Below are 19646 nucleotides of genomic sequence, written 5' to 3'. Positions count from 1 at the left end.
TGTGACGCGACCGCAAACCGTCAAAGACACGCGGTCACAGCCCAGCAATTTACCAGGCTGCCTGACCCCGGGAGTCCTTTCTGAGGGACTAAGTGAGCGACACCGGCCTTGGGCGGGCGGGCGGCAGCCACAGGAAAGCAGCTCAAGGTGTCAGAGCGACAGACCCTCGAGGTCACCCCGCTGCCAGGACGACTGCGGCTCATCCTTCTAAACACCAGGGACGCTGCACACAGACGTCCCCCATCAACCCCGCACCCAAGGCCCCTCTCGCCCGGCTCTGCAGGAAGGTGACAGAAGGCGTCTGCGGGCCCGAAGACGACTCAGGCCGACACCCTAGCCCGCCCCAGGCTCCGTGTGGGCACAGCATCTCTGCACCGGCCCTGCCCTGCGGGACACCGCACCAGAGCAGGACAGACCGCGGACAGCGCAGACCTCGGGAGAGGGGCCGGTCCGTCCCAGGTACGCGTGGAGTGCTCGTGGGCGTCGACACCCACAGGCCACCCTCCACCCCGAGTCTCGGCGGCAGCCTTTTCTAAAACACCCGCTTCGGGAGCAGGAGCCCCAAGGGCAGCTGGGAGTCCAAGGAAGGCCTCAGGGCCTCTGCCTGCACCTCGCAGCCCAGAGGCTACGACCTCAGGGCCTTGACAGCAAGCATCAAAACACAGGTGGCGCTCTACCTTTAAGAGGTATTTCTGAAATTGCAGTTAATTGGAACGTAAGTGCTCTGGACTTTGTTTCTGACAAAATCTTGATATTTAAGATGCAAACCTGGCTTCCTCTAGGGAAATACCACGCTGCTAAATCCATTACATGTAAACCAACAACAAAGGCACTCGTTTGCCATAACTCACCTTAATTTTTCTTAGAAAAACCATATTCAGCCTTTTGTGCTCATATTTAATAGAAAAAGTTGGTTACTCAATTTTAGTAGGTAAAGCTATCCCATTCACAGTAGCAATAACGGTAAAGCACGTGTCCCCAAAACACGTAATGCTACTAGAAAGAGCTGACCCCATTAAGAACGAAAGCTGAAAAGTTGACGACAACTACTTTACTTAAACTAGCAAACCTTACTAGTGCCGCCACCACCACGCTCCAGGCTTGAGAAATGCTAAGTGGGCCCCCCCCCCCCCCCCCCCCCCCGCTCGTCACATGCCCCCAGGAGGCGTGACCTGGCCTAGCCCTGCGGCATCTCCCCCCCCAGTCTGCCTCCGCATCACCTCCCGGCCTCCTTCAGGATTCCGCAAACCCCAGGGCCCGCCCACCGGGGAGGCCGTGAGCAGGGGGCTGGGGGCGGGGCGGGGGGGGGGGAGGGCGGAGGGAGCCAGTTTGCAGGCGCGCACCCCTCACCTCAATAACCACCTCCTGACTCATCCTGAAAGGCTGTGGCACTCCCCGAGCCACAAGGCACACCCAGCGCATCAGTGCTGTCACGGTGACAAGACAAAAAGACAAAATCCATCATCACTGGCCCTCGTGGAAATCATTAGAAAACCTAGTCCACAGCGTCCGGAACGTCGGCACTGACGCGCATGCGAGAGAAACATTAGGTCCTTCCACCACAGCGGTCACAGGAGCAGCCCTAACGTAAAAGGGCACGGACCCCGAAGAACACTGCCCGCCTCGCCGAGGGACCCGCGCCCTGTGAGCGAGCCAGGCCCCCGCCAGCGGGGCTTCGTGCCCTGCCCAGTCCCCTCCCCCGAGTGCGGCCTGACCTAGCGGCCAAATCTGCAAAGGCCAGGGCAGGTCGCCAGGGGCCAAGTCGCCTGCCCGCTGGCTCACCGCCCCTCCCACCTGTGTCGTGTGCCCGTCTCTGTCTCTCCCCATCTCTCTGTCTCCGTCTCCGTCTCCTCGGCCCCCTCACTCGCTCTCAGGATGTGAGGGCGACAAGCAGCCCCTGGGGGCCTCGGGGACCATCGAGGACACCACTGGGTGCCGTGCTCCTGCCGCAGACACCACGGGTGACAACACTGCTCTCCAGGTGCCTAGACTCCGGGTGACCTGCTACGGAGCTGACCGCGGCCACCTGCCATGGAAGGGCCACCACGGAGACACTATGAACCAAGGAGGCCGGAGCGCCAGGGCGAGGGCTGAGGCCCATCACGTGAAGAAAGACTCCAGGAGGAGAGCACAGCTCGGGAGCCTGTGCCTGGGACCTCAGATCCAGCTCCTGCCACACACAGAACAGGCGAAACCGGCCCCTGGCGCTCACAAGGCGGTGCAGGGGAAGCTGCCTGAACGGGGGAGGACCCAGGGCCACGTCCACGTGAAACACCCCACGGGGTCCCGGTGGCAGAGCCCCTCCGGGTCCGGGACCAGCGGGGAGGCACTCGGGAATCACCGTTCAGTGTTTGGGGTATTTCTCTTCTTTACTTATTTGCATTACTTTTTGAGGTACAGCTGACGTACAACATCATACAAGTTTCAGGTGTAAAGGGTTCTCGCCTTCGAGAGACACGTCCTGGAACATTTGATGCCATGACAGTAGGAGTGTAACCAGTCCCGGGGGAGGCAGGATGGTGGGACAGCCCTGAACCGAGTCACTTGGGACACGACAGGGATGCGGGGCCGTGCTCACGGCCCCTCCACCCCTGCACACATTTGAGGTGGCCCACGAAGCCTCCTCTAATCATCCACTTTCATATTTACCAACATGAAGGCGTCCGGGACAAACCCATGGAGAAAAACAGCAGGAACAGAACGTCCGAGAGCATTTATGCAAAGCCGTGTAACGGACGTGTAAGTTATTCCCAAAACAATCTCCAAAATCTAACAGCAAGGCCACCCTGCACTGAGATTTCAGATGACTCTTAACTTTCTTTCCGACTCCACGTGGATTTTTAAATAAACCCTCTACTTCCGTAACTGGGCGAAACATAAGGCTACTTGCCGCTTCCTCAACAGAGGATCCAGAGGCCCCAGGATCCCAAGATCCAGGAAGCACGAGGTTGGGGCTGCAAGCCACGGCTCTGAGGCCGCAACCCCACCCCCAGCATCCACGGAGAGGAAACCAGGTGGCGGCCAGAGCCACGGCCACAGCGAGTGGCCTGAGCCACAGGCACAGGGCAGCGTCGGCCACAGGTCTGGAGAGGAGACGGCTGGCGAGCACCAACACTTCCCGTGCCAGGCCCAGGGCCCGTCACCAGTGGGGGTCACACTCACAAGGCCCAGCGGGCTCCAGGGATTGGGGGGTGCAGGTGAGGCAGGCGGGGCCAGGAACCGGGGTGAGGCTGCAGAGTTCAAGTGAGACCCTGACCCCCTGCCGGGATGCTGGCCGCTGTCCCCGAGGGGCACACGACCGGGAGGCAGGGCACAGCCCAGCCCGCGTCTTCTGCTTCCTCCTTCGGGGCCCTGACGCCCGGCTCGGAAATGCCAGGGCTCCAGGGCCTCCTGTAGGGCATCAGAGCCCCCACGCCCCCAGAGACCCACGTGTGAAGGAGCGCTTCCCCCCACTCCGCCGCCAAGCTGCACCCAGCGCCACGCAGATCGTTTAAACCACCACCTTCCACCCACCAGAGAGCAGGTGCCGCCCCACTCCCCAGCCCCCAACACCAGGTCCTGGGTCTCCCATCAGACCCGGGAGCCCCGCTCCCAGCCTCACCCGCCCTAGAAGGACGCGGCCTCTAACCCATGATCTGACCAGCCTCACTCATCACGGCCAGAAGAACATCAAATTCACTCCACAACAGGCGCAAACGCAAGACTGCCCTAAGAAAACGTGACACGGCTCCAAGACAACTTCTAAATACCTGCTTACGTCCTGCTTTCTGGCCTTTCTGCGGCAGATCTGCAGGGGCTAGCCCTGCTGCACCCCCCGCCAGGCGACGGAGACTAGGACCCCGCCCATCTGCAAGTCGCCCCCAGGGGAACATGATTCCAGGTTCTTTAGGACCAGAAAGGCTGACCCAATGCGCGGGCTTCTCCCCTTCCCCAAAGCCCCCGAGGCCTGTGCCGGGTTTGCCCCTCGTCCGCCCTCCCACCCACTGTGCCCGGCCGCAGCCCCTCAAGGGGAACCCCGTCCCCAGACCCAGTGCAGCAGGCCCTTCCCCCCAACAAGTCCCTGCTGCCCTCAACCCACGGGCACGTCCACACTGCAGCCAGGGCAGGAGGTGGAGGAGGCGGCACAGGAGAGGCAGGGTCCCCCCTGCACCCCGATTCTGGTGGCCTGGGGCCCCTGCACCCCATCTCCGGCAGCATGTGGCCCCCTGCACCCCGATCCTGGTGGCCTGGGCCCCTGCACCCCATCTCCGGCAGCCTGTGGCCCCCTGCACCCCGATCCTGGTGGCCTGTGGCCCCTGCACCCCATCTCCGGCAGCCTGTGGCCCCCCTGCACCCCGATTCTGGTGGCCTGGGCCCCCTGCACCCCATCTCCGGCAGCCTGTGGCCCCTGCACCCGATCTCCGGCAGCCTGTGGCCCCTGCACCCCATCTCCGGCAGCCTGTGGCCCCCTGCACCCCGATCCTGGTGGCCTGTGGCCCCTGCACCCCATCTCCGGCAGCCTGTGGCCCCCCTGCACCCCGATTCTGGTGGCCTGGGCCCCCTGCACCCCATCTCCGGCAGCCTGTGGCCCCTGCACCCGATCTCCGGCAGCCTGTGGCCCCTGCACCCCATCTCCGGCAGCCTGTGGCCCCTGCACCCCATCTCCGGCAGCCTGTGGCCCCCTGCGACCCGATTCTGGTGGCCTGGGGCCCCTGCACCCCATCTCCGGCAGCCTGTGGCCCCCTGCACCCCGATCCTGGTGGCCTGTGGCCCCTGCACCCCATCTCCGGCAGCCTGTGGCCCCCCTGCACCCCGATTCTGGTGGCCTGGGCCCCCTGCACCCCATCTCCGGCAGCCTGTGGCCCCTGCACCCGATCTCCGGCAGCCTGTGGCCCCCTGCACCCCGATCCTGGTGGCCTGTGGCCCCTGCACCCCATCTCCGGCAGCCTGTGGCCCCTGCACCCGATCTCCGGCAGCCTGTGGCCCCCTGCGACCCGATTCTGGTGGCCTGGTCCCCTCAGCTGCGCTAGTGGGTGCCACCCCCAGAGCTCTGATCAGATCTAGATGCTATCCATTCAGCATAAGACATTTTCACTCAAACCCTGATTTTTCTGAAATGCAAATGAAACAACATGAAGCTAAGACCCACGCCAGGTACTCAAGTCACCAAGACCAGGAAGCAGAGGACCAGCCATCGTGTAACAGCCGAGCCGAGACCACGGCCCCAGAGGGGCAGCGACACAGACCCGTGCCGGCCTCGGTCACGCTGCACCGGACGACAGGGAAGGAAGAACGTTCGGACACCTGGAAACCACCTGTGCTTAACGTGAAACTTCCAGGTGCGAACTCTGGCGTGTTCTCCTTTGTGTAGCCTGAAATGATGGTATATTTGCCACTCGTGCTGACGACAGAAGAACCAAATCTTAACGTTTTGCTGTGAAATGACGACAAAGCTTTCACGAACATCCTTAGTTTCTGGAGTGGATGCAAATCAACAGGAAATCGACGCCCGAATGGAGGATGCAGCACAGGGCGTGTTCAATTCACAAAGAAACATGATGTTTTAAAAGGAAAATATTCAACCTCTGAATCAAAAAATGCAAACTAAAACAACGCAATTTAAAACCTCACCCATCAAATGGAGCGAGTTTGTGGGTTTTTAAATTCTCAAACTTGGTGTTGAAAACGGGCGGTTAAAATGGACTCCGACAACCTGATGGGAGTAGATGCGACCCGGCACGCCCGCCCTGGGAAGTCATCTGAGGACGCCTCAGGCACGGCACACACGTGTGTGAGCGTCCACACGCAATTACACTGCCAGGAACCCGTCCTGGGTTATCTCTGTGGATTTGTGCAAACGTGAGAAGACTGAACTGGAAGCCACCAGAATCCCCACGGCTGGGGCCTGGGCACGGGGGACACAGCAGAGGGGCTCTGCCGAGTTAACCCAGCCCCACCCCTTCGGGACCCTCCGAAGACCCGCGCGTCAGGCCACCACTCGGCTGTGTTCGCTTCTAAGTGCCCACTTGTGCCGCTTATATTTGTTATTAAACGCGTGGAAAAAACTGCAAACAATCTAGGTCGCATTCAGCGACTTTAAACGTCCTCTACGTCCTCCCTCCATCCTGCAGAAATCAAAGCTGGGCCTTAATGGGCTATGGTTTGTGCAAGAAACGTGAATCGCTGGACCCATTGGCCAAGAAAGGGCCTTCGCTGTACAGCCAGGGGGCTGGGAGGGCGAGCGTATGTGTTTGAATTTTACAAGATGAGTTTAGGAATGTATCATTTTTTATTATTTCCCATTTTAGGTCACTTTTTCAGCAACTGACCACCTACGATTCCCCAACATGTCAAATAACCGCACAGCTGCTAAAGATGACACAGGAGAAAAGAAACGCTGACTGGGGGAAACAGCGGCAGTACACGGACGTGGACGGGGTAGACGCGGGACGCACAGAACGTTCACACGTGGGTAAAACACACCTTTGCTGTGTACGACTCAGCGAAGACCCAACAGGAATAAACTACAAACCCCCAACAATCCCTCTCAGATGCCGGCTGGCAGATGGCTTCATTCTCTTCATTTTCCTGGAGCCTTCCAACTCTGGCACAACTAACATTGCGTTTACGATCACGAGAAACATTCCTTGAACTTTTTCAGTAATTCACACTTGTTCCTTGTGGAACTTCTGCTAAAAGGAAAACCCAAGGTTTGTGACAGAAAAAAGCCTGCTGGTGCAACGTCAACCAGCAAAGACAAACTCACGGCTGCCACCAAGAACCCCCGGGGTGGCGAGTCCTCTGCGGGATGGACCAGGAGGGGCCGGCAAGTCTGTCACCTGCGACTGGACAGGGAGGCGGAGGGCAGAGCTGCATGGCCGGTGGCCTGGTCCACAGGCGGAATCCCACCCCGGGTATCATCCAGCAAGCGCTCCGTGTCCCTGTCTTGGGCCCTCGGTGACACGAAGTCATCTGTCGGGACACCGGGGTACAGGTGTCAGGAGGTGCTGCGTTTCAGGGCCCAAGGGATGCCCAGGGGTTTCACTCTGTCAGACCAGAATCCCCTTAAAACCTGGATCCTGTGAAAACAGGACCTTGATGGACAGAGTCCTGAGCTCAAACAACAGAGGCTGAGAGAAAGAAGTCCAGCTTCATCCTGGACCCTCGAAATCACGCGCAGCACATCTGCTCCGGGCCCAGACAGCACCACGACCGTGGAGCCACCACCGGCCGGCTCCCGTCCAGGCCCGCGCAGTGTAGACAGACTCCGTACCGGCCGTGCCCGTCTGAGCAGAGCGGCCGGGGCGAGTCCCACTTCCACCTGGGCCAACGCGGCGCCGCACTGCAGAGGTCTGGCCCTCACGCCAGGAGAGACCCAGGGCTGCGGCCCATCCCTGCTCCCCCCGAGGCCCAGCCCCCCTCGACAAACAGCACAGAACCACAGGAGGAGAGGCCAGGGCTGGCGTCCGAGCGAGAGCCCCCCAGCTGCTCTACGCGGAAGAAAAACGTGACTCGCTCAACCCCAAAGACAAGAGCTTCGAGCAAGCGACTGTGTGCGGAAAACGTCCCCTGGGGGGTCACGACGCGTCAGGCTGGGTACCAAGCCCCAGGAGGGCTTCCTGGTCCACAGCGCACCCTGGGGATGACGCGCTCGCCGAGGAGCAGGGCTGAGAAAGCACCCTGGCTGTACCAGGAGGCAGATGGCATTTTACACCAGGTGCGACCCAGCCGCGGGGTCCCGGGCGGCACTGCTGACCCCGCCATAACGTCCTGCTCGTCACACGGTCTCAGAGTTTCTCCAGTTTCATTCCGTGGGGAGAAAAGGTAATTCCGACACAGGAAAAGCCCGCCGAGAGTCAAGCACAGCAGCGCTGCCTTCGCCGCTTTCGCCGGAGTGGGCTGAGCTCTCTCGCTCGTGTCTCAAGCGGGAAGAGAAGCGCCGTCAGCGCCCGGCGGGCTCTCACCTCACGGCCTGAGCGACACGGCCGGCCCCGCCACCCCAGGTCCCCTTCCGCGCCCCGAATCTCATCGCCGAGGCCCAGGCCTGGGAAACAGCACTCAGGACGTGTGTTTTGAGACAAGCTCATTAAACCAGGCCTTGTTACGCATCCCTCCCAAGTTTAGATTCCACGCGTGTTTCTTCGGTCTCCTGCCCTCAATAACACAATCCAGGGATTCTTCCATAAACTCACGGAACGCAAAGTGCGACCACAGAGCAGCTCCACGGTGAGGCCCCCGAGCCCTGACGGCAACTCACAGGCCCTCCCGGGACTGCTGGGGCCGAAGCGCGGCTCACCTGCCCTCTGGTCCCAACCTGAAGCAGGGAGGGGAGGGGAGGGTCCCAGGAACATCTCCGCAAAAGCAGGCCTGAGATTTCACAAATCGACCACCCCCTGCTTGCTCTTTTCAAACCTTCGTGACACTGGATGAGGACTGGTCCTCCCAATGGGGACGTTAGCCCCGTGTCCTCCTTCCGAGGGTCACTCCAACAGCGGCGGGGCCGGGGCGGGGGGCGGTCCTGAGTCACGGGCTCTCTCCCTGCGGCCCCTCCGGTCCAGTTCTAGAACAACTACAACTGCTACACAGGCCCTTTATCTTAAACCCACAGTCTTCCAAAGGCCAATGGCACCAAAACACTCATCAGGGCCACAGACCAGAAGGGCAGGCAGCCCAGGCCGGGACACACGTGCACCACACGTTTAGCACGCGCAACGCTCAGCACGCACTCAGCACACGCTCAGCACACACACACACATGCACACGCTTGGCCCCCTACACGCACACGCTCAGGAAACACACACACACCATGCACACACTCGGCCCCTACACACACATGCTCAGGAAACACACATGCTCAGGAAACACACACACACACATGTACGTCAGACGCCATCCACTCTCTACTTCACACAACTGCAATTTTTAGCACAATGAGACATCTCTGACGGTGACAGTTTTCACATTTCCTTCCACACCTACATTCACCGCAAGAGCGTCCTGGGCACTGGAAACCCTCCCATCAGGACGTGTGTCACGGGACCGGAGGCACAAAATAAAACCCACAGATACCCAGCTTCATAAATCAATAACCAATGAGCTGCATTTTCACTCAGCAGGGTGACAAGTCCCCGTGCGGGAGGGAACAGGCAGCCCCAGGACGGCGCCGAGGACAGCGTCGCCACCGCCTTCGACCTGCGCGCCTCTGACCCACGGGCCTCGCCGCAGGAAATCGTGGCAACACCGCCACGTGCACATTAAGGACAGTCCCTGAGCTCTGGTGTGAGTCCCGCACACGAGGGCCGAGGGTCCCGGGAGCAACGAAGGGGCCAGGGAAGTTAAGGATGGCGCGGAGACCCACTTTCCAAAGGGAACGGTGGTGGAGAACCACCAAGCCACCAGGCTTCTTTTCACGTATCGCCGGAAAATGGTTAAACGCGGGAACGACAGTGTTCTGTCCAGATGCCTTTTAGAAAAACACACAAAGGCTTAACTTCTCCGTGCACTAGGAACAGAAGCCCCACGGCGGGCAGGCAGCTCAGCCTCAGGCACCACCGGCCTGTGCCCTCACCTGCCTCCTCCTCCTCCTCCTCCCCCTCCCCATCCCCACCCTCCGGGGTTCAGGGGAAACGCGCCGCTTCCTCCCCGACTCTGCCCCACCCTCACCGCCGGGGTGACCATCACGGCTCCGGCAAACCCCAAACCCCGAGCGAGGCCGGCAGCGCACAGGGGCCCTCAGCCCAGCGGGGCAGGACCCTGGGCCGGACGCACCTACAACAGGGTGGAGAGAAGCTGCAGGTGTGCCCGGGAGACCGGCCCACCTGCAGGGGGACGGCCCACGCTGCCCCGTCCCAGCCCCCTCCAAGCCCCCTGGGCCCCAACAGGCCCCCACGGAGCCCCCAGAGCTCTGCCGAGCTGGAGTCCCAGCCCACCACCCCCTTCAACTCAAGGGGCTTCGATCTTACACTGGAGACCACACCGAGGCCCCACTGCTTAAGTTACTGCGGCTGCCACAGTCGGCTTCCCAGGCTGAAACGTCACACCCTCCTTGAGACTCAGGCAGCGGGACACGGGCCAAGCCCTGACCCTGCCGTGGCCTCCAGCCCACCGACCCCCAACCCCAGCGAGACCTGGTTCCAGCACACCTGACGGCCCCCAGCTCAGCACAGGCAAGGCCACTTCACCTGCAACTCCCCAGGCCGGTATCACCACGGGACCGACCTCCACGGTGGGCGTCACCTACTCACGTCGCAAGGGATGGTCCTGCATCACTCCACCCAGCCACCGGGCTGCCCGCGCCTTGCGGGGCTGTGTCTCCAGAAGGGACCATCGGAAGAGGCCGCTCAGCCGTCCTCCTCCTGCAGCCGGGCCCGGGGCCGTGACCGTCCGTCTTTACTTCCCCAGACGCCCGGGAGGAGAAAGAGGGCTCTCCTCCGGGGGTTCACACAGGAGGGCAAGAAACTCGGCCCCCAAACACCAGCCCTGGCACTGCAGCGCCCTTACTGCGTGCCTGCTGCCCGGCCCGCATCTCTGGGGCGAACGTAGCAGAGAAGCGGGCACAGCCTTCAACCGTCAGAGATGATACACTCACACCCACAGACACCACACAGGGGCACCCGAGTCCACACACGCTGGCGGGAGGGCTTCACACCTGTTATGTGGTCCCACAGATACAGACACATTTTATGCCTCCAGCTGTGTCTCGGGCTGTACTTCCGTGCAATTAATGAGTGAATAAGTCCACGGCCTCTTTTCCCTAATGTTCACAGAACAGCACGTTCTGAGAAACACTGAAGAACAGAGCTGGGGTTTCAGTTAATTTAACTATTACCAAGGGTAGTACAGGGCTACACGGCCCATAAAATATATTTGGGGGCCTAAAAGCCTATTTCTTGCAAAATGTGAAAAAAAAATTACTCACTATGTTCTATAGCTTCATGACAAATATAAAGCTAAAGTAGAATTTTTTACCACATTTTGTTCATCACCAAATTTCACTTTTTCTGAGAAAAAGAGTTGCCAAAACCAGTGCTTAGCGCTTCATGGATCGAAGCTGAACTAACTTCCCACGTGGTACACAAAGCAGGTGCTCAGGGCACAGCCCAGGGCCGGGCCCAGCCCTCGTGCACTCAGGGTGTCCTCCCACAAAGGCATGATTGATTTACAAGTTAACCGTCGGCAAAGACCCAGAAACTGGGCTGCGCCTGAGCCACATAACGGAGCTTACCGCCCGGTGTTCAGGCCCGCAAAGCCCAGGCAGAGGCCAGCGCACAGCTCCACACAAGCTGCGGGTTTCTTCCATCCTTTTCACCTTTACCTTGTTTCATGTGCTTTAAAAGCCTGAAAATCAACTCTCCTGTAGCTTATGTGTGGTCATCCTGAAACAAAGTGGGAACCTACCCAGAACACAGCACTAGGCAAACGTCTGTCCAGCAGGAAGCAAACATACTTACATCTTTTGCCATGTTACCAGATCCGTGAAATCGATGCTATAAATGTTCACCCTCCAGAGAAGAAAAATGGTTTTTTCTGGTAAGAAGAAGGGAAAACGAGGAATGAGTAAGGATGAAATAAGAAGTAACACCAACGTTCCCCCAGCACCACCGCCGTCCCCACTGCCCCTCCGGGTACCAGGCGCCTTCCCTTCCAAACCCTCACACCCCATCCCCAGAGCGCGCGCGGCCCAGAAATGCCCCCTACCCTGGGGACTTTAAAGTCATCCCAGGCAGGGAAGCCCGTCCGCCACCAGGATGCCCGCCCGGCCTCCCCGACGCGCACAAAGACCCAGCGCGGATAAGCCTGGCCCCGCGGCCCCGCGCACACGCGCTCCCCACGGGCGCTCCCGGCCCACCCGCGACCACCGGCCGACCGGTAACTCTGACAGGTGGGCTTCCGGGGTCCCGGCCTCCGGCCTGTCACTAGGCCGCGGCCGCCACCCGCGAGCGCCCCCCGCGCGCCGGAACCGGCAGTCGGCGGGCAGGTGGGCCCGGCGCCACCCGGACCCCGCGCCCCAGACCCCGCGCGCTCGGACCCGCCCCGCTCCGACCCCCGCCGGGCGCGGACGCGGACGCGCGCGCCGCTCCGCCTGGAGGCCGCCCGCAGGCCCCGCCCGGGACCCCGGCCCGCGACCCCGCTGGGCCGGTCACCTGGGCGCCCACGCGGCGGCCCTCGGCGCGCGGGGACCGGGTCGGCGCACGCGGCGCGGGGGCGGGGGGCGGCGGGGTCCGCGGGCGCTCAGCGCGCGCGCCCCTCCGGGACCCCGGCCCGCCGCACCTGGCGGGCGGTCGGCGCGCGGACACCGGGCGCGCACACGCGGGCGGGCGGAGGGCGGCGGTCCCGGCGGCGCTCGGCCGGGGTCCCTGCCCTGCCGAGGCGCCGGGGCGCGGGGCTCACCCTGCGAGCGTCGGGCGGCGTGACGTGCGCGGCGCGGTGACGTGGGCGGCGGCCCGGCTCCCGCAGCGCGCCTGCGCGCCTTTTCGCGCCTTCGGCTCCCTCCTCCTCCTCCTCCCCCCCTCCCCTCCCCTCCCCCTCCCCCTCCCCCTCCCCCTCCCGCCTGGAGGCCCGCGCTCAAGCTCCGAGGGGATGGGCTGCGCCTGCGCGTGCCCGCGTGTGTGCGCGCGCCGACCGGGGATGGAGAGGAGGGCCTGGCCCAGGACGCGGCGGTGCGCGCGCGGGGAACTGGGCCGGGGATGTGTGCACGTGTGCGCACACTGGGGATCGGAGCCGGGGGCGCACGGGCGAGTGTACGCACCCAGGGGACAGGGGCTGGGATGTGTGCACATGTGTGCGCATCGGGGGGATCGGAGCAGGGGGTGCACGGGCGTGTGTGCGCACATGGGGGACAGGGACCAGGGTGCAAGTGCGTGTGTGTGCACTCGGGGGACAGGGGCCTGGTGTGTGTGGATGTGTGTGCACCCGGGGGACAGGGGCTGGGAGTGTGTATGCATGTGTAGGCACACGGGGAACAGGGGCAAGGTGTGCAGGTCAGTGTGTATGCACACGGGGGCCAGGGATGGGTGTGCACGTGCGTGTGTGCACAGCCAGGGGCAAGGTATACAAGCGCACACGGAGGACAGGGGTCGAGTGTGTGTGTGTGCACGTGCAGATGTGCGGACTTGGAGGAGCGGGGTTCCAGTGTGTGCGCAGCGTGTATGTGTACTCGCGGAAGAGAAAAGCAGGCTGGGTTTGTGCCCGTGGGCGTGTATGGGCGGGTGCATGTGTATGTGCACAGGAAGGAGAGGAGGCCAGGCGTGTGCGTGTGCAGGTGCGCGGAGAAGACCGGGTGTGTGCACGCGCAGCGTGGAGGGCCCTGTCCACTGCCCTGCCGGTGGCCTCCACGCCCGCGCCCGGCCTCTGACCAGATTCCGTGTCCTCGGGGCGGAAGGGTGCGGGTTCGCTCCTTATCGCCGGGTGGACTGGACCTAGTGGACACTTGTCCCTCCTGTGACCCACCGCCGGCAGGGCCAGGGCATGGGGCCCGCTGCGGAGGCCCAGCAGAGGGTGGGCGGGGCCTGGGAGCCAGTCCAAAGTTCAGGGCCGCGTCAGAGGCCTGGAGGGTGGATAGAAGGCCTCTTCCCTGCACGCTAAGGTGTCGCTGCCCCCACCCGGGACTGGGAGGGTTTCACAATTAACCACTTTTATGCTGATCATGCCCACACCTGCTAGCAAAGCCACTCCAGTCTTTTTTTTTTCATCTATATGATTGCATGGGGTCTTGGTTGCGGCTGGGCTCCTTAGTTGGGGCACGTGAACTCTCCGTTGCGGCACGCATGTGGGATCTAGTTCCCTGACCAGGGATCGAACCCGGCCCCCTGCATTGGGAGCACGGAGTCCTATCCCCTGCGCCACCAGGGAAGTCCCACCACTCCAGTCTTGAACTGTTAACGCCCTATTTAGCGTTGGTTTCTTGAAGAGCAGAAGTCTTCCCATTCTTTCTGCTGATTAGTACACTGCACTTAGAGAAACAGGGATGGAGAGGGGAAGGGGGGAATAAAAGGCTTCAGAGGGACAGTCCTGCTTTCCTGCAGGCAGAGCACCTCGCTCCCCTGTGGTGAAAGGTACACAGCTCCCCAGTGGTCAGCAGGGCCCCATGGTGTCGGAACCTACAGCCCTCCATTCTGTTCCTCAAGTGGTCATGTGTTACTAGCCCCACGGTTCTTTCCCAGGAATTCTTTCTTGTTTACCATATTGGAATCTTCACCCCCAGATAGCAGGTGGAAGCCCCCTCCCAGCCCTTGGACCCAAGTGCACAGGCAGCAAGCCTCTTGGTGAGGGCTGCGGGCTCAGAGTGAGGAAGAAACGCTGGACCAGAGTACGACTCTTAGACCTCTCCCTACAGAGTCAAGATTCCAGTAATTCAACCACATTTACACGGATAACTAGCTCTCATATTCAAAATAATTTCTGCGCGAAAGTCACTAGTGAAACATTCTGAACTCGCAGGCGCTACCGCAGCGCTGAGTCCGCTGAGGCTGGTTTGCGTGGAACCTCTCTGCCTCCATAGTCAGGTGCCCCACAGAGCCCCGTGCCTGTGTTAAAAGGGAACAGAATATAATTTGGGGTTGAGGCTCCAAATGCTTTTTGCCGCTGCCTCACCTCAAAACCCCTAGGCTGGCAGAAAAGTAACCTTGGTGTGTGATGGCCGCACGCCTGCGTTCATCTGATCGCTCCATATCCGGTCTGCATCGGGGAGCGTACAGAAGCACAGCCCGTAGTGATGCTTCCCTTCAGTGGTGACTCGCTCCTCCTCCCAGGGGCTGTATCACTGCTGTGTCGTCCAGGACACCACAGGAAAATGGTGCTGTTCCGTGTTTTATTAGAAGGAAGTGACCAGTCCTTCCCAGGAAAACGGCTCACCTCTCACAAGCTACCTCTTTCTTTGGGCACCTGCTCTGTTGAGTCTCAGAGTGTGATACAAAGCCTTCCCCCACCCCCATTAAACTCTCCTTTAAAGAGAGAGAAAGTTTTCTACTCCCTTGAAAATTTGAATTCTAAATCTGTTTGTTAGATATCCAGTTTGTCTTCGATTCCCTTCTCAATGACTGGCCTTTTCTCCAGCAGTTTTCTGTTTTCCACCTTCTTGGGTAACCATGGCAATGGTGACATCAAGAGGTAGGAAGACAGGGAGGGGGGCAGGGGCTCATGGGACTTGTGGGTGGGGTTCTGCATATGGACAAGCGACATTTTCTCTTTCTTTGGCCAAGTATCAATAATGGCATCTTTAGAAAAATTTTTTCTACTTATTTGTGTGTAACATGAAATGTAAGTGAATTGGGTGACTTGTTCGCAAACCTCAGGAAAACCCCCCTGGTCCTCTCCCCACAGAAGTCGCCACCTCTGAGCCCCACCCACCGCCCAGACACACGAAGACGTCGGTGTTTCTCCCTTCCTTACATCACGACTCCTTTCGAAAATTTCTGGTCAAAGCCAAGTCCCCCTCTGGGAAGGAGGGTCAGTCCTCGGCCTTCTGGCATTACTATGTCCTTAGCATCTTAAACACCTGCACAACCGCTTACAGGCTGAAGCCACGGTCCTTCGAAAAGCTCCCCTTGGATCTGACAAATTCTAGAAGATCACGGCATCCAATTTGACTCAAATTTACTCAAACCCCTTTCATTCCTTTGCCCATTAATTCCGCAGTTCACCCCAGTGTTCCTTCTGGGTGACTTGGTGTTGCTCCTGCTAAGATGACATCCAGGTTGTTTTCCACAGAATCCTACAATGTAAGGTTGAAGGTCCACCTCTCCTATGTCACTTCCTTCCTCGATAGAATCCATTACCATCAGCCAGGAGGGAAAGCACCAAGAGCCCACAGCACAATTTTAGGAAACTTCACTTTGTGTAGAACCAAAAGCCTTTGGTCATTTCCCCACTGCTGTCCACTTACCTTGCTGATTCAGAGAAGGGCCCTACAGCCCACCTGCTACGATGAAGCTGAGATGAAGGGAAGTCAAATGACCTTGGACAAGTCATCTCAGCCTCTCTGATGCTCAGATTCCTTTAGCTGAGAAATAAGTAGATAAAAATATAGTTCTTTGATAAGAAGACACAATTTCAAAAGCTTTACCTGTCCTACATTCCTCACTCACCTAACAGTTCTGAGGCCTGAATACGTGCCAGGTAGCATCTGAGTGCTGACACTGTGCAGATTAATAAGACAGAGGATTGGAAATTCCCTGGTGGTCCAGTGATTAGGATTCCGTGCTTCCATTGCAAGGGGGGGAAGAGTTCAATCCCTGGTTGGGGAACTAAGATCTCTCAAGCTGCATGGCACGGCCAAAAAAGAAAGAAAGAAGATACAGGATTGCTGAGAGTCAAACGGGAGAGACAGACTGCCGCAAATCAAATACGACGTACAGGGGCAAGGCTCTCTTTGTGATTGGAAGCTGGAATTGTGGAAGCACAGAGCAAGGAACGATTATGTCCCCTGCAGGCAGTCAGGGAGGGCTTCACAGCAAAGGTGACGCTGAGATGGCTATGACCAGCTGAGGTGTGTGTGTGCGGGCGTGCATGTGCACACATGTATGTGTGTGTCCCTGCACGTGCAGAAAAGAACACATCTGGAAAGTGCCTGTAGCTGCTTACATCTGTGTCTCAGGCAGGGCAGCTACAGCCAAACACGACAGACTGGTGGCTTATAAACAACAGGAATTATTTCTCGTGGTTATGGAGGCCGGAAGTTCAGAATCAGGGTGCCAGCCTGTGCCGTTCAGGTGGGACCCTCTTTCTGGCTCACAGACAGATGCCTCGTTTTACCCTCACAGGGCAGACAGAGTGAGCTGGCTCCTTGGCCTCTTCCAACACGGGCACTAATCCCATTTATAGGGCTCTGCCCCCATGACCTACTTAGCCCCCAGAGACCCCCACCTCCAAACACTGCCTGTAGCAGAAGAAAAATAAGTTCCCCTCTATTCTAAGTTCTAGGCTGTGGCCCTTAGATCAACAAGAGAGAAGCAGAAGGTGAACGTGTGTACCTCGTGTGCACAGGGGAGCACCTAGGGGAAGACGAGTAACTCCCAGAGTGGCTTAGAACTCAGGCTTAAAGACCACGTCCAGCTAAAGTCAAAAGAAAGAAGGGTGTGCGGGAGGTGACAGGGAAACGCAGAAGACAAGTAAGGTGCCTGTGCAGATTACACCCCGGTCCTCTTCACTGACATGCATTTGTCCTGATTTCCTCATCCGCGTCCTCCTGGGACAGAGAGTTCCTTTCTGAATGTAGCTTTCCCGTGCGAAAGGGTAGCCTCTGCCCTGTTCCCAGGGCTTCTCCCGAAGGAGTGGCATGTCCTGTCACCTTTCACACCTCACTGGGGCTGCAAACATTCAGATCATAACAGTCCTACTGGCTTAGCTGGGGCCACACCTGGCTGTAAGTGATGCTAGAGATGCAGTCATCATTCTGGGCCCTTTACCTGCCTAAGCATTTCAAGCTCTATAGAAATAAGGGGGCAGGGAGCAGGCATTAGGAGACAATTATCAGTTTGTTCTGAGCGGTGAAGAGAGATCTGTGTTTCAGAGAAATAAGGCATGTGGTGGGCAGAGGAGAGGTTGTAGAGCACAGCTCTGGGGACTGACCAAGAAGGGCCACAGCGTCAGGGGTCACTTGAGGTCTGGACTCAGAAACAACAACAAGGGCCGAGGAAGCTGGGCGCCCACGGACGCCCACCCGGCAGCACCGGCGCACAGATGGGGCTGCAGAGGCTGGAAGGGCTCTAGGTGGCACCCAGCCGGAGCTTCTGATCCAGAGTCAGAACTGTGCACAGGAGCCTCGGCCTGGGTGGGCCTGCTCTACCCTCCAGCTCCCGGTGGCGGTGCCTCTTGGGCTCCCAGGGTGGGACGTGGCACCCGCCTCCTGCCTGTGTTAATGAGGGCACATTTCCTAACTATAGGGAGTGGCTTCAGACACCCACAGCCTCCAAAACGCAAGTGCTTGCTACCAAGAGCTGCACCTGTGGATGCCGAGGGACGGGGTAGGGGCAGCCCCCGGCCCAAGTCCACAGGCACCAGGCGAGGACCCGGAAGGTGGATGTGGGCGGGCTGGGCAGCTGGGCAGACGGGACGGGTCAGGGAGGTCGGGGCAAGCGTTCCTGACGGTCGAGTTGCAGGCTGTGGAGGAACGTGACAGTGAGACATGGACAGACGTCCAGGGCCCAAGACCAGCACCCGGACACGCTCGGGTTGAAAACGTGCCCGCGCCGTGGGCGGCGTGCAGAGGCTGGGGTGCTCTGGGAGCTCAGTCCCCAGAGGAAGACAGAGGACGCACTCCCAGGAAAGAAGACCTGCTGGCCCTGCCCCATCCCCACCTGGTCCCTGGGGGGCTCTGCCCACCCCTCCCCCACCCCGACCTGTGGACCTGCGGCCCACTGGATCGGCCAGAGGAGAGAAAGGCGGGAGGGAGAGGCTGGTCCGCGTGGCCCTCGTCCTCCCTGGCCACACTGGCTGCTGGCTGCGTCCCCCTCTGTCCATGGCTCCCGCAGGGCCCCTCAGCTGTGCCTCTTCCACGGGCCCAGGCCCGGTGAGTAACCTGCCCCAGGTGCGCACCACCTCCTACTGCTGTCAGTACCACCACCCACACCTCTGCACACCTGCCCTCGCCCCTCGCTACAGACAATGGAAAGTGGATCATGACACTTCCTGCTTAAAATTCTTCCGTGGACTGCCCTGCTTCTGAGCTGGTGAGAAACTAGGGGCGCCTGAATAAATAGACTCCGAGTACGACGTATTCTTTAGCGCATTGCTGTCTCACAAAGTGGAGGCAACGTCTCCAAGGACCCGACTCTGGAGAATGTTCCATGTGCACTTGAGAAAAATGTGTATTCTGCTCTTGTTGGGTGGAGTGTTCTATACATGCCAGTTGGTGCCAGTGCCCTACAGTGCTGTGCTTGTCCTCTGCTTCCTTGTTGACCTTCTTTCTGGGTGTTCTATCCATTATCGAAAGTGGGGTATTAAAACCTCCTATATTATGGTATGCTGCCTATTCCTTCAATTCTGTCAGTGTTTGCTTCATATATTTAGAAGCTCTGATGTTTAGCATATGTACATTTATAATTGTTATATCTTCTTGGCGAATTTACCCTTTTATCATTGTTACAAGAGACAAGGGACATTATATTATCATTATTATAATCATATAATGTTCTTCGTCTCTTGTAACAATTTTTTACTTAAAATCTATTTTGTGTGATATTAGTACAGCCACCCCTGCTCTCTTTTGGTTAAAAATTGCAAGTAAAATCTTCCATCCTTTCACTTTCAACCTATGTATGTCCTTAGCTTGAGAGTCAGCCTTTTGTAGATAGCATATAGTTGTATTCTACTTTTTATCCATCTGCCAATCTATGTATTGTGATATGGGAATTTAATTCATATTAATACATATTTATACATTATTTTTTCAATAACATTTATAATTATATTTATGCATTTGCCATTTAAGTCATGTAGGAGATTAAAAAGTGGAATTGAGAATCAAAAATACAATATTGGCTTTTGTATTAGCCTGTGTATTTACCCTTCACATAGGTCTTTACTTCTTCCTATGGCCTCTGGTTATTGTCTAGTGTCCTTACATTTCAACCTGAAAGACTCCCTATAGCATCTTTTGTAGAACGGGTCTAGTGGAAATGAACTCCCACTGCTTTTGTCTACCTGGGAATACCTTACTTTCTCCCATA

General features: G+C 58.7%; 1 protein-coding gene across 7 annotated transcripts in view; it reads right to left on the bottom strand.

Moving 5' to 3' along the window:
- Positions 1 to 12415, bottom strand: part of TFDP1 (transcription factor Dp-1) — a 31667-nt gene extending 19252 nt beyond the window's left edge. For 2 of the 7 annotated variants that reach the window (XM_036831540.1, XM_036831542.1), the window contains exons 1-2: positions 12370 to 12415; positions 11430 to 11505 (exon numbers count right to left, since the gene is read on the bottom strand). In XM_036831540.1, the coding sequence (XP_036687435.1) occupies positions 11430 to 11441 (12 nt within the window). In that variant the 5' untranslated portion in view covers positions 11442 to 11505; positions 12370 to 12415. Of the gene's footprint in view, positions 1 to 11429; positions 11506 to 12122; positions 12166 to 12249; positions 12335 to 12369 lie in introns of those variants that run through there. The other 5 variants (XM_036831545.1, XM_036831539.1, XM_036831543.1 and 2 more) reach the window with 5 other exon arrangements.
- Positions 12416 to 19646: the final 7231 nt, after the last annotated feature.

This window comes from Balaenoptera musculus, chromosome 18 (assembly GCF_009873245.2).
Source record: "Balaenoptera musculus isolate JJ_BM4_2016_0621 chromosome 18, mBalMus1.pri.v3, whole genome shotgun sequence".
Lineage (NCBI taxonomy): Eukaryota > Metazoa > Chordata > Mammalia > Artiodactyla > Balaenopteridae > Balaenoptera > Balaenoptera musculus.
The sequence above is the reverse complement of the archived record's forward strand: the minus strand, read 5'-3'. Positions and strand labels throughout refer to the sequence as shown.